Source organism: Anabrus simplex, chromosome 2, assembly GCF_040414725.1.
Source record: "Anabrus simplex isolate iqAnaSimp1 chromosome 2, ASM4041472v1, whole genome shotgun sequence".
Classification (NCBI taxonomy): domain Eukaryota; kingdom Metazoa; phylum Arthropoda; class Insecta; order Orthoptera; family Tettigoniidae; genus Anabrus; species Anabrus simplex.
The window spans coordinates 425,257,723-425,270,429 of NC_090266.1; the positions used below are offsets into that span (position 1 = coordinate 425,257,723).

A 12,707-nucleotide genomic window follows, 5' to 3' on the forward strand; every position below is an offset into this window, starting at 1 on the left:
AAAGGAAAGGGTGACAGATATAAAGCTGAAAATTACAGGCCAGTCAGTTTGACATGCATTGTATGTAACCTTTGGGAAAGCATTCTTTCTGATTATATAAGACATGTTTGCAAAATTAATAACTGGTTTGACAGAAGGCATTTTGGGTTTAGGAAAGGTTATTCCACTGAAGCCCAACTTGTAGGATTCCAGCAAGATATAGCAGATATCCTGGATTCAGGAGGTCAATTGGACTATCGCAATTGACCTGTCTAAGGCATTTGATAGGGTAGGTCATGGGAGACTACTGGCAAAAATGAGTGCAATTGGACTTGACGAAAGAGTGACTGAATGGGTGGCTCTGTTTCTAGAAAATGGAACTCAGAGAATGAGAGTAGGTGAAGCTTTATCAGTCCCTGTAAAAATTAAGAGGGGAATTCCTCAAGGCAGTATTATTGGACCTTTATGTTTTCTTATATATATCAATGATATGTGAAAGAAGTGGAATCAGAGATAAGGCTTTTCGCAGATGATATTCTGTTCAGAGTAATAAATAAGTTACAAGATTGTGAGCAACTGCAAAATGACCTCGATAATGTTGTTGAGATGGACAGTAGGCAATGGTATGATGATAAACGGGGATAAAAGTCAGGTTGTGAGTTTCACAAACAGAAAAAATCCTCTCAGTTTTAATTACTGCGTTGATGGGGTGAAAGTTCCCTTTGGGGATCATTGTAAATACCTAGGTATAAATATAAGGAAAGATCTTCATTGGGGTAATCACATAAATATGATTGTAAATAAAAGGTACAGATCTCTGCACATGGTTATGAGGGTAATTAGGGGTTGTAGTAAGGATGTAAAGGAGAGAGCATATTTGTCTCTGGTAAGACCTCAACTTGAGTATGGTTCCAGTGTATGGGACCCTTACCAGGATTACTTGATTCAGGAACTGGAAAAAATCCGAAGAAAAGCAGCTCGATTTGTTCTGGGCGATTTCCGACAAAAGAGTAGCATTACAAAAATGTTGGAAAGTTTGGGCTGGGAAGACTTGGGAGAAAGGAGACGAGCTGCTCGACTAAGTGGTATGTGATTGAAATAATAACATTAAGTTATTTATTAGACCACCTAATCAATACAAAATCGTCTTGGATGATTTACATAAATTTGTTAGCTAATAGTGGGACATGTTTCGCCTTCCCTGAAGGCATCATCAGCCATAGTCTTAACCTTAAATTAAAAATAAGCGTCTAAATAACATGTAGTGATGAAATGAATTTTAAAATCTTGAAGAGATTTGAAGTAAAATAACATTAAAAATAACAATGATGGTTTGATAATACAATGTGAAGAGATATAATAGTGGAAGTATTAACAACATTAACATTAGAAGGCTGCTAAAATAAGTACAATGGATAAAACAACAGATTGTTATACAACAAGTAGTAAGATTGCATAAAAGTAAAGTTGATAGTCTGGCGAAACGAAAAATCGTATATAATCAAAGTAAAGAAGAGAGAATAAAAGTCAAAGTTAATCGAGAGATCCGAAGATATTCATGATCTTGAAGATAAAAGACGAAAGTCAGATGCATATGGTGACGTTGTAGAACACGTTGAGGATATGAAGATGGTGAATAGAAATTGAAGAACAGTTTCAAATAGGATCACTATGGACCATCTCAAAATTTGAAGTGATGTTCAAATGTTGTAAATTGTGAGTTTGTAGATATTCTAGTTGAAAAAGCATATAAAAGTGGAATCTGTAAAAGGAAGCAAGAAACGTAGAGTTAATTGTGTGAAAAGATATTTGAAAATATTGAAGTAGAATCGTGTGCACTTACCATTTGACGGTGACAAAGATAGCTTGTAACATTATGAGTTAGAAGTATTTGCAACAGTAGACTTCTTGCTACGTGTGTTATAACTGAAGTTTTGTGCTGGAGGGGGATCTGTTTGCGTTGATGTAACTATTGGAGGAGGGCTGCTAGTGGTGGGAGGGAAGGAAGAGAGTGTATTACTGTATTCCTTCCCTCCCACCAATAGCAGCCCTCCTCCAATAGTTACATCAACGCAAACAGATCCCCCTCCAGCACAAAACTTCAGTTATAACACACGTAGCAAGAAGTCTACTGTTGCAAATACTTCTAACTCATAATGTTACAAGCTATCTTTGTCACCGTCAAATGGTAAGTGCACACGATTCTACTTCAATATTTTCAAATATCTTTTCACACAATTAACTCTACGTTTCTTGCTTCCTTTTACAGATTCCACTTTTATATGCTTTTTCAACTAGAATATCTACAAACTTACAATTTACAACATTTGAACATCACTTCAAATTTTGAGATGGTCCATAGTGATCCTATTTGAAACTGTTCTTCAACTTCTATTCACCATCTTCATATCCTCAACGTGTTCTACAACGTCACCATATGCATCTGACTTTCGTCTTTTATCTTCAAGATCATGAATATCTTCGGATCTCTCGATTAACTTTGACTTTTATTCTCTCTTCTTTACTTTGATTATATACGATTTTTCGTTTCGCCAGACTATCAACTTTACTTTTATGCAATCTTACTACTTGTTGTATAACAATCTGTTGTTTTATCCATTGTACTTATTTTAGCAGCCTTCTAATGTTAATGTTGTTAATACTTCCACTATTATATCTCTTCACATTGTATTATCAAACCATCATTGTTATTTTTAATGTTATTTTACTTCAAATCTCTTCAAGATTTTAAAATTCATTTCATCACTACATGTTATTTAGAAGCTTATTTTTAATTTAAGGTTAAGACTATGGCTGATGATGCCTTCAGGGAAGGCGAAACATGTCCCACTATTAGCTAACAAATTTATGTAAATCATCCAAGACGATTTTGTATTGATTAGGTGGTCTAATAAATAACTTAATGTTATTATTTCAATCAAATATCATCAATACGGACCAAAAATGATATTTATTACATGTAAGTAGTATGTTCCGAGCTGTCAGTGGAGAGATGGCGTGGGAGGACATCAGTAGACAAATAAGTTTGGATGGTGTCTTTAAAAGTAGGAAAGATCACAATATGAAGATAAAGTTGGAATTCAAGAGGACAAATTGGGGCAAATATTCGTTTATAGGAAGGGGAGTTAGGGATTGGAATAACTTACCAAGGGAGATGTTCAATAAATTTCCTATTTCTTTGCAATCATTTAAGAAGAGGCTAGGAAAACAACAGATAGGGAATCTGCCACCTGGGCGACTGCCCTAAATGCAGATCAGAAGTGATTGATTGATGTTACTCGTAGCCTCTTGAGAACTACTTGTTCCGTTTTCGTTCCTTGTATTATATGAATGAGTGTGGATGAGTTTGCATTTTGGCGTGGAGTGGGAAGGGGAAGTGAAGGTAGGCGGTGCATTGATAGCTACAGTAGATTGTGGAGGAGACTGCTTAGGAGAAGTAAGGGGATGAGTTGAGTTTGTGTCAATAAGCTACTAACTTTGTATCAAATGTGGATAATAATTCATATATCCGCACAGGGCTCTATCTTAGAGGAACAGTTTGTTAGTTGTTAGCCCAATGTGTCCAAGTCCAGATGAAGCAGCATTTAAGCGTGTTTATATGTGACAACTGTGTTGTTGGCTTCCAGTAAAACAGATACTACTACTACTACTATACTACAGATACAGCACTAAATACAGTCTCCAAAAGTCTGTAGGCCAAAGTAGTGGTGGAACAGCTATCAAATAAATAATTTGTAATTTCTGAGCCATAGGCCATATAGTTACATATGAAATCCAGAACAGTACTTTGCAATTCGAAAACCTTGCATGTATTTATTGCAAATCAAACTTCAGCTACCTTGGTGAGAAGCTAGCAATGAATTTGCTGATCTAACACACCCCACAATTGATGGCATTTAAAACAGCTACTTGTTCTTAAGTTAGAGTCACATCCAATTCCAAATAGTCTTACTAAGTTTGAGAAGTGTGATATATCAAGTAGTAGTTGAAAATTTAACAGACTCCATACAGTAGGAAAACTGAAAATACTTTTATGCAACCTGAAAGAAAAAAAAAAAACATACATGTGAATGATTATTATTTTCCATGTTGCTCACCTTTAATTTTCAACATCCCCATGGTTACTTGGAACAGTACAATAGATCCATCAAAAAAGAATAAATCCCAAATACGCAAAAGAATTTTCATATGGACGACTGAAGCAAACAAAGTCAGGAACCACTGAAGAGTTATCAAACTCAATTCGATGTCATGTTCTTTCAACACTAAATCTACATCCGGTAAATAATTCACAATTAATGTCCTCAGCACACGTTGATCTGCCTGAATTCCTGCAAAAAGAAATAAGTGTATTTTGACAACTCTATTTCTTGCTGAACATGTGATACTTAAAACACAAGAACATAAATATAGCAGAGTTTGAAATGACTAATTTCATTACATATGTGCTGGACATTTTCTGCTCAATTCACAAGCTCCAAACTTACATTAGAGGTCAAAAGTTTTTGATCACCTATCACAATTTTGGTTTTGTGGTTAAAACAGGGATTTTGTTTTGAATATTCTATTATATACTCTTTCTGATGATAAAATAAGTATAAACATGTTAAGTATAAGCGCTTCTGTTGTGTATTTGACTGGTTGTTCGCACAGAGGGATGCTGATGGGTATCAACAACACTGACGTGCCTTTACCTAAGTAGTTTCCATTCGAATACACCTCATTCCTTCAGCTGTCTGTGTAGCGATCAGTTCGCATTGATTTTTTTTTGTTTTTGCTAGTTGTTTTACGTCTCACCGACACAGATAGGTCTTATGGCGACTATGGGACAGGGATGGGCTAGGAGTGGGAAAGAAGCGGCTGTGGCTTTAATTAAGGTACAGCCCCAGCATTTGCCTGGTGTGAAAATGGGAAACCACGGAAAACCATTTTCAGGGCTGCCGACAGTGGGGTTCGAACCTACTATCTCCCGAATACTGGATACTGGCCGCACTTAAGCGACTGCAGCTATCGAGCTTGGTGTTCGCATTGATTTACAGTATATTATGTGCATCTAGCAGTGTGTTTGTATACCTGATCAGGTTTGTACCATACTGCCTCATAATGGGGCGGAAGCAGGAAAGCAGAATTGAAAAAATGCTGTAACAGTAGCTCTGCATCAAGAAGGCGATTCTAGTATGACAATAGCAAAAAAAGTTGGTGTGGCTCTATCTACGGTGGAGTATACATTGCAGCGGTTCAAGCAAACTGGTGCCAATGCAAGTCTTTTGCGATCTGGAAGACCCCGAGTAACATTATACAGGGAAGGTAAGCTCATACGTGTACAGAGTAAACATCAGAGGACTCTTACTGCACCTGACATTCGCAAGGAAGTAAATAGTAGGCGAGCAGCTCCAGTGCAATGCCATCTTTGTGAACAAGGTTTAACGGGGTGCATAGCGGCGAAAAAACCTTTATTATTCAAACAAAATTAGGTGAAAACATTGCAATGGGCACAGCAACATAAAAACTAGAGCGTGCAGCGATGATCCAAGGTGTTATTCATGGACAAATCTAAGCCTGAAGTATTTGGAAGCCTTTGTTAAAGGTTTGTTCGTAGACTTCATGGAGAGCGTATGAAGAGTCTGTGTGTGATGCCAGCGAAGAAGCGTGGTGGAGGGGTCGGTCATGGTGTGGGGATGTTTTGCGGGTGATAAAGTCTGTGATCTAGTGACAATTAATGAAACATTAAAGAAGGAAGGATATCACAGGATACTGATCAACAATGCAGTTCCATTTAGCAAGAGACTTATTGGTCATGGGTTTGTTCTGCAGCAAGATAGAGATCCCAAACATGTTTCTAAATTGTGCACAGGGTATGTCCATAGAAAAAAAAGAAATTTGGGGAACTGAAAAATACGATTAAGCCAACTCAGTCACCTGACTTAAATCCCACTGAACTCTTATGGGATGAAGTTGACAAGGACAGGAACTGAGGTCATCTAATATTGAAGATCTATGGAATAATTTACAGGTGTGTTGGACTGCAATATTTGCAAAAACTCTACAAAATCTTATCTACAAAATGCCACGAGTCTGTGCAGGTGTTCTGAGGGCAAAGGGTGGATACTTTGAAGTGGCTAAAATCTAAACCATATTGTACTGTACTTAAGGATAGAGAGAGAAAATATTTATTTTGTTGGTCTATTTAGTTTTTACGGAGTGTTTGTACATTGAAATCAAATATATAGTTTTTTCATAGGTGATCAAAAACTTTTGACCAGTAGTGTATGCAAAATAATCTTTCAAATGTTAAAAAATGCAAAAATCATTTAAAGACTTTTGGAGCTTCTTAACATATATACATACACACAATCATACATAGATACATTACAGGTATATAAGGCATTAATATGCACACTACCAACCAGCCAAGTGCAAATGACAAGAGTCCAATACATTACGGCAAATATTTAAGAACTATCTCTGAAATAAATTTATCAATATGTAGAAGGATTGGACATATGGACAAACAATGGCTCCAGTAGACAAGGTAGGACAACTAGTTGAAGCATTTAAAAAAATCATACCCAAATGCAAAAATGTGACATAAAATATAAAAGGAAGGGAGGAGATCTTGTCATCCAGTGGCTATGAGAGTAAGAATCAACTTCTTTCAGGAGAAATATCTGATTGTAAGAAACATATGGGTCAGGAAAAAGGAGAGTCAAATGATTATTAAGTATGGATGGAAAAATAGAACAAAGTATTTATCAACTATACAATGATGGAAAAAGGAATGGTAAAGAACAAGTGAATGTTAGAGCTATGTCTTGTGTGGTCAGAAAGACAAGAGCAAGGCTGAAAGTTAGTAGTAATGCTTAAATGCACAAAAGGGACAGTGGAAACAAGAGGGTACAAAAGGAGCTTGTAAAAGTGCTTGAACAAAACGATTAGGACACAAACTGAGAATGGCAATAAGGAATAGAAGAATTTTAAGTGTGCTTTTGTTTGAAGAGCAGAAACACGATGTGGTAGAACATCAAGACACACCAAAGTGAAATAATGACTCATTGAATGAAAAAAAGGTCATGAAAAGAAGAAATTATGGAGAGAATGGAAAACAAGGAAGACTGAAGAAAGAGGTGGTATACCGAACAAAAAAAAAAAACAATATTTTCCTTCTAACCATTTAACAGGTCAGTAGCCCACAACAGAACCATCCAAAATGAAACCCTATCACATCTGACATAAGACATATGAGGGCTAATCAAAAAGTAAATTACACTTCCAAGTTATGTCATTTATGAAACCACCTACACATAGGCAACACTGCTATGACAACATACAATGTAAGTTTTCCATATAGTCCCCAAGAGAATGTAAATATTTCTTGGAACAGTCAACCAAGGTTTCGACTCCAGGTGCGTAGAAATCACCTTCAACGCTATGTAACCCCCTGGAGACAGCTGCTTACACCTCCAGATCATTCCAGAATCATTGCACACCTAGATGCTATTTCAGCTTACTGAACACGATAATTGCATGGCGTATGGAGGATGTTACCATACTTCCCACTTGAAATGCTGCAGCAGATCGGACGTTTGGCGGGCCGTGTAGGTGTTGCGTCATCGTGCAATATTCCCTGAGATGATTCAATGCAGTAACTTATAATTCTCCACAGAATACCATTGCAAAAATGCCAGTGATGATTGGAAACGTTCTCTCTTGAGAACATCGGTGAGCAGATGTGAGACCCATCTTTGACACAGTTTACAAAATCCAAGGTGCTGGTGAACAATGGAGAACGCACTGCCATATGAGATGTTCAGCATGCTGGCAATTTCCTGCAGTGTTATGCGCCGATTCTCTCTAATGATCCCATCCACACGATCAACATTTGCAATGGTACTGGACATTGCGGGCCTGCCTTCTCAATATTCGTCCCCGACATCCGCATGTCTGGCGTCAAATTGCTTACACCACTTTACAATACCTGGGCAAGAAATTACACGCTCACCATATACAGCAGTTATCTCAAAATGAAGGTCCGTGCAATTGAGCTGTTTAGCCCATAGAAATCTGATCGTTGCATGCACCTCCAATTTGGAATGAACATCCAGTTGCCACGCCATTGAGCCTAGCCTGCTCTGCACACACAATACGACGTGATACCATGCCAATCTTCCTATCGGATGTGTCAGCAGTTGCTGTATTTATCAGTCACTACTGATCTGCATTTAGGGCATTCGCCCAGGTAGCAGATTCTCTATCTGTTGTTTTCCTAGCCTTTTCTTAAATGATTGCAAAGAAATTGGAAATTTATTGAACATCTCTCTTGGTAAGTTATTCCAATCCCTAACTCCCCTTTCTATAAACAAATATTTGCCCCAATTTGTCCTCTTTGAATTCCAACTTTATCTCCATATTGTGATCTTTCCTACTTTCAAAGACACCACTCAAACTTATTTGTCTAATGATGTCATTCCACGCCATCTCTCCACTGACAGCTCGGAACATACCACTTAAAAGGAGAACAATAAAACTTTGTTTTTATTGTTCTCCTTTTAACAGACTTTCAATACAGAAAAAATGAGGATAGTCTCTTGCAACATACCACTTAGCCGAGCAGCTCTTCTTCTTTCTCTCAATTCTTCCCAACCCAAACTTTGCAACATTTTTGTAACGCTACTCTTTTGTCGGAAATCACCCAGAACAAATCGAGCTGCTTTTCTTTGGATTTTTTCCAGTTCTTGAATCAAGTAATCCTGGTGAGGGTCCCATACACTGGAACCATACTCTAGTTGGGGTCTTATGAGAGACTTGTATGCCCTCTCCTTTACATCCTTACTATAACCCCTAATACCATCATAACCATGTGCAGAGATCTCTACCCATTATTTACAATCATATTTATGTGATTACCCCAATGAAGATTTTTCCTTATGTTAATACCTAGGTATTTAAAATGATCCCCAAAGGGAACTTTCACCCCCTCAATGCAGGTAATTAAAACTGAGAGGACTTTTTCTATTTGTGAAACTCACAACCTAACTTTTAACCACGTTTATCATCATACCATTGAATACTGTCCATCTCACAACATTATCGAGGTCATTTTGCAATTGCTCACAATTTTGTAACGTATTTATTACGCTGTACAGAATAACATCATCCGCAAAAAGCCTTACCTCTGATTCCACTTGTTTACTCATATCATTTATATATATATAAGAAAACATAAAGGTCCAATAATACTGCCTTGAGGAATTCCCCTCTTAATTATAACAGGGACAGATAAAGCTTCGCCTACACTAATTCTCTGAGATCTATTTTCTAGAAATATAGCAACCCATTCAGGCAATCTTTTGTCTAGTCCAATTGCACTCATTTTTACCAGTAGTCTCCCATGACCCACCCTATCAAATGCTTTAGACAGGTCAATCGCGATACAGTCCATTTGACCTCCTGAATCCAGGATATCACTCCCCTCCTTTGAGGCAAGTCACAAACCAATACAAAGCTTATTCACTGCATTGTGATGTATTCCAGCAAGGAGTATGCGAATATTTTACTCGTCTATGGAGAAGCTAGACAGAATTGCATACAAGGCACAATGCCTGATCAAGAACACCATCCATATATTAAAGTATGAAGGCTTTCACGGCCGGTGTCAATATAATAAAAATCTTCCGAGTTATTATGAGGTGGTCCACTCCTCTCATTTCTACCAAACGTTTCGACTACTGCTGCGGTAGTCATCTTCTGTGGCGTCGTGTCGATACGCTCTCCTGTATCCTGCTGGCGACTGCGAAAGTTGTTTGGGAAGCAGCTGTATTTATATGTAAGTGTGCGGCCCCCAATTGGCTCGCACCGTGCAATCCATCTGATTGGATATCTGAAAGCACGACCTCCGATTGGGTCGCGCCGAGCAGTCTGCCGTCTGATTGAATCTCGGAGTGCACGACCTCCGATTGGGTCGTGCCAGGCAATGGATCCTCTGGTTGGTTGACTGTGATGTCCCTGATCTTAGTTAGCTTCGGTCGTACATTATATAAAGGGGTATACCAGGACTTGCTGAGTTTCAGTCCTTCCTCCTTTCTATTAAAGTTATCCGGATGTTTGTGTATTTCGATTGCTTCCCTGTAGAGACGTGCGTGAAAATGGGATGTTGTGGCCAGTACGTCAGTATCCTCGTAACGGATCTCATGCTTTCCGTCAAGCAGTGCATGCTCCGCTACTGCTGATTTGTCATATTGCCCCAAGGAGCAGTTCCTTTTATGTTCCGTCAGGCGAGTATTGACACTTCTGCCAGTCGTGCCAATATAAACAGCTCCACGGCTGCACAGTATCCTATAGACCCCAGTAGATGTTAGAGGGTCACGTGGATCTTTGGCAGAACGTAGCATGTTTCGTAGCTGCTGGGTCGGCTGAAAAATGGTCTTAACATCGTGACGTTCAAGGAGCCTTCCAATACGATCCGCGACGTCACGAATATACGGCAAATAAGCGATACCTTTTTTCCTGGGTTGTTCTCGTTTACTGTTAGCTGGCTGTCTTCTGGGGTGGAGTGCTCTCCTGACCTCTTGCACCATGTAGCCATTGGTTTGTAAGGCTAGATCAAGATGCCGTAGTTCCTTCTCGATGTAATCTGGTTCACAGACACGAAGGGCGCGATCCACCAAAGTCTTCATCATAGCGCGCTTCTGGCCAGGATGGTGATTGGAATTTTTATTTAAGTATCGGTCTGTGTGTGTTGGTTTTCAGTATACTTGATGCACTAGGGATCCATCATTCTTCCTCTTCACCAGCACGTCCAGGAAAGCTAATTTCCCATCCTTTTCCTTCTCCACAGTGAATTGTATACGAGGATGAATACTGTTCAGATGTGTAAGAAAGCCGTCCAGTGCCTCCTCTCCATGTCCCCATATCACAAAAGTGTCATCCATAAAGCGGAACCAACAGCTGGGTTTATTTACAGCAGTCTTCAGGGCTTCCTCCTCAAAGGACTCCATATAAAAATTAGCAATAACAGGGCTAAGTGGGCTTCCGTCTGTCTGTTCATAAAATTCATGTTTCCATTGGAAACATGTCGTCGAAAGTACATGTTCAAATAAAACTATTATCTCCTCTGAAAAGAGTTTTTGAATATGTTCTAGAGTATCCTTGATTGGTACCATAGTGAACAGCGAGACGACGTCAAAACTAACAAGTATATCTCCCGGTTGTACTCGCAGGTGTCGTAATCCACAGTGTTCAAGATAACAGTAGCATTACCTTTGTCAGCTGCTAAAATGGTAATACTTTCGTCAGCTTTTAAATTCTTTAGCGCAAGCCCCTCCTTTTTGCTAAGATTAGGTTTTGGTAACTTGGGCTTGCAGAGTATCTTGGAACAGTCGTGAAGTATTTCCTCAGAAACCTCTGGTGGCAACTGACGTATTCCTGATTCTATGGTGGAAATGATATCTTCTATTGGGATGGTCGCCAGTGTAACAGCAAAATTGCCTCCTTTTGCAAGAACAGTAGTTTCATTTTCTGTTAAACAACGGTTGGATAAATTAACGACTGTCCGGGCAGGATCCACTTTCTCGATCAGATTCCTCGTCCTTATATTGCCACTTACACGTTTGTACTTTTTCTTCTGCCGCAGCGTATCCCTCTTCTCCTGATGTTCCATGGTGTTGCAAGTAATCCTGTCCATTCGGTCCCAGTCACTCCAGTGCATCGAGTTGCCTGTCGTCAAATGTAATGATAAAAGCCGTTCATCACTAAAGGCCAGTTCTTTATGAGTAAAATGAATATGTTCCCTAAGAAGAGCTTGTTCCGTTCTGTTACAAATTCTGTGTGCCGAAGGGGTTGAACAATGTCTCTTCTGTCGTAGAAATTGTGGAATAACACAAGTGTCGCGGCAGCGGAGTAAGAATGTAAGAGAGCACAGTAGATGCGATTTCTTCTTGCGAAGCATTTCAAATTGATGACTTAAACGATAAATATCCTCCCTGTAGAGGTGGGTCATTAAAGTATGAAGGCTTTCACGGCCGGTGTCAATATAATAAAAATCTTCCGGGCTATTATGCCGTGGTCCACTCCTCTCGTTTCTACCAAACGTTTCGACTACTGCTGCGGTAGTCATCTTCAGTGGCGTCCTGTCGATACGCTCTCCTGTATCCCGCTGGCGACTGCGAAAGTTGTTTGGGAAGCAGCTGTATTTATATGTAAGTGTGCGGCCTCCAATTGGCTCGCGCCGTGCAATCCATCTGATTGGATATCTGAAAGCACGACCTCCGATTGGGTTGCGCCGAGCAGTCTGCCGTCTGATTGGATCTCGGAGTGCACGACTTCCGATTGGGTCATGCCTGGCAATGGATCCTCTGGTTGGTTGACTGATGTCCCTGATCTTAGTTAGCTTCGGTCGTACGTTATATAAAGGGGTATACCAGGACTTGCTGAGTTTCAGTCCTTCCTCCTTTCTATTAAAGTTATCCGGATGTTTGTGTATTTCGATTGCTTCCCTGCAGAGACGTGCGTGAAAATGGGATGTGGCCAGTATGTCAGTATCCTCGTAACGGATCTCATGCTTTCCGTCAAGCAGTGCATGCTCCGCTACTGCTGATTTGTCGTATTGCCCCAAGCGACAGTTCCTTTTATGCTCCGTCAGGCGAGTATTGACACTTCTGCCAGTCGTGCCAATATAAACAGCTCCACAGCTGCACGGTATCCTATAGACC

The 12,707-nt window shown here is 39.5% G+C and overlaps 1 protein-coding gene across 1 annotated transcript in view; it reads right to left on the reverse strand.

Annotated features, from left to right (window-relative positions):
- Positions 1–12,707, reverse strand: part of LOC136862876 (small G protein signaling modulator 3 homolog) — a 312,577-nt gene that overhangs the window by 174,370 nt on the left and 125,500 nt on the right. The window contains exon 8 of the mRNA XM_067139149.2: positions 4,098–4,331. Coding sequence (XP_066995250.1) covers positions 4,098–4,331 — 234 coding nt within the window. The remainder of the gene's footprint in view (positions 1–4,097; positions 4,332–12,707) is intronic.